The 1,733-nt window shown below is 38.1% G+C and overlaps 1 protein-coding gene across 2 annotated transcripts in view; it reads right to left on the minus strand.

The window, feature by feature from the left end:
• The window catches only part of appa (amyloid beta (A4) precursor protein a), a 55,392-nt gene that overhangs the window by 15,654 nt on the left and 38,005 nt on the right, over positions 1-1,733 (minus strand). For both annotated transcript variants that reach the window (XM_016538054.1, XM_016538053.1), the window contains one exon: positions 402-476. In XM_016538054.1, the coding sequence (XP_016393540.1) occupies positions 402-476 (75 nt within the window). The remainder of the gene's footprint in view (positions 1-401; positions 477-1,733) is intronic.

Raw genomic sequence — 1,733 nt, forward strand, 5'->3', positions numbered from 1 at the left:
TTTTATGAAGCTACGAGAATACTTTTTGTATGCAAAGAAAACAGACGCAGTGACACAGCTGACACAGAACAGCATACGCTGTTTACGTTCAGTGGATATTCTCCAAAATGGCGCTACAGGGTGACGCGGAGAAGACGAATTGTTGAATAAAGTCGTTATTTTTGTTTTCTTTGCGGTTGAACCCCTGATGTCACATGGATTATTTTACCGATCTCCGATCTTTACCGATAATTACATTGCTATGGGAGGGTCAGAGAGCTCTCAGAATTCATCAAAAATATCTTAATTTGTGTTCCGAAGATGAACGGAGGTCTTACGGGTTTAGAACGACACGAGGGTGAGTAATTAATGACAGAATTTTCATTTTTGGGTGAACTAACCCTTTAAGGACACAAACTGACCTGGATCACGGCCTTTTTGTCATTGTGCGGTAAGCTCTTCGCCTGTCTCTCGGCCTCTTCCCATTCTCTCATCACCTACAGAACATATAACATCACATAACTATGACTACTTTATCCTCCATCATGTATTAAACATCATATTATACACACACATTTTACATTAAAGCTGCAGTCCGTAAATTTTTCCTCTTTGTCGCCATCTCTGTTTGAAAACCTGGAATTGAGTCTGCCACGTTTGTTCTGACCAACTGAGGAAAAAAACATTACCATAAATCTCGCTACCAATGGTGATTAAATCTAAAGATCGGTTAGCTCATATCACATCAAACCGTTCAAATTATTATCATTGTTATACTTTATTCTCAAATGATTAATGTTAACAACATCAGCATTGGTGACTATGAGTATAGTGTGTATTAGCGTGTAGATTTCAATTTCTACACAGTCTAATCTAATTGTCATACTCCTCTAATTTCATATTAAGAAATTATTTTAACCCAAAAAGCAAATTATGCTCCCTTCGAACTGGTTTTCTTTAAAATACAAATCTTTGTAATCCCAGGCTATAATCAGAAGCACATTTATAACTGGAATATAATTTAATTTCATTCACATGTGTTTCATAAACACATAATCCTTTATGGATTACAATCCGCCATCAAAATGATTTTTTGACATTTAATTATTCTGGCTGCTGTGAGAAAAGGCTAGAAACGATCCGCCACCTGCAGGATCCTCACATGCGACAGCCTAGTAGTCGGGACAACTTCTTTATGTTTACAGACATGAAGTAATGACGCAGTGCCATGCTCGAATTTCCCGCGAAAACCTACCCGTACCACTCAAATTATAAAACATTATTATAAGCTAACTGTTGTGAACCGGGCTAAAGTAAGGCGATAGTTTCGAACACTGGCTGGTTATGTACTTGCTCAAATATTGATTTAGGATCATTTTTAACCAAAAAAAGTTACGGACTGCAGCTTTAAACTGACACAAATGCTCTGGGCTCATGAGGTTTTCAAACACACGCACACATGTAAGGTCCACACACATGGTCCAAGGAAGTTATCCAGTGGTGGATGAAGGTCGCTTGCATGTTCAGTCTTTTCAGCGAGCAGAGTTATTCAATTTAGGTTTAACTGAAATCTGACTCCATTTTATTATGACCTCGAATTTTGGTTGAAAGGCAAATTGGTTGTTTGTCGGTCTCTAATTATTCTGACATTTGATTATTCTAGTTAACTCTTTACTTTGTATTTTACTCGTTCATTAGGAATCTATGTCGCTTAGGATGCCTCACGGCGGCCGCTATGCGTGGGCTCCACGATC

This window comes from Sinocyclocheilus rhinocerous, unplaced genomic scaffold (assembly GCF_001515625.1).
Source record: "Sinocyclocheilus rhinocerous isolate Xijiao unplaced genomic scaffold, SAMN03320098_v1.1 scaffold2051, whole genome shotgun sequence".
NCBI classification, from domain to species: Eukaryota; Metazoa; Chordata; class Actinopteri; order Cypriniformes; family Cyprinidae; genus Sinocyclocheilus; species Sinocyclocheilus rhinocerous.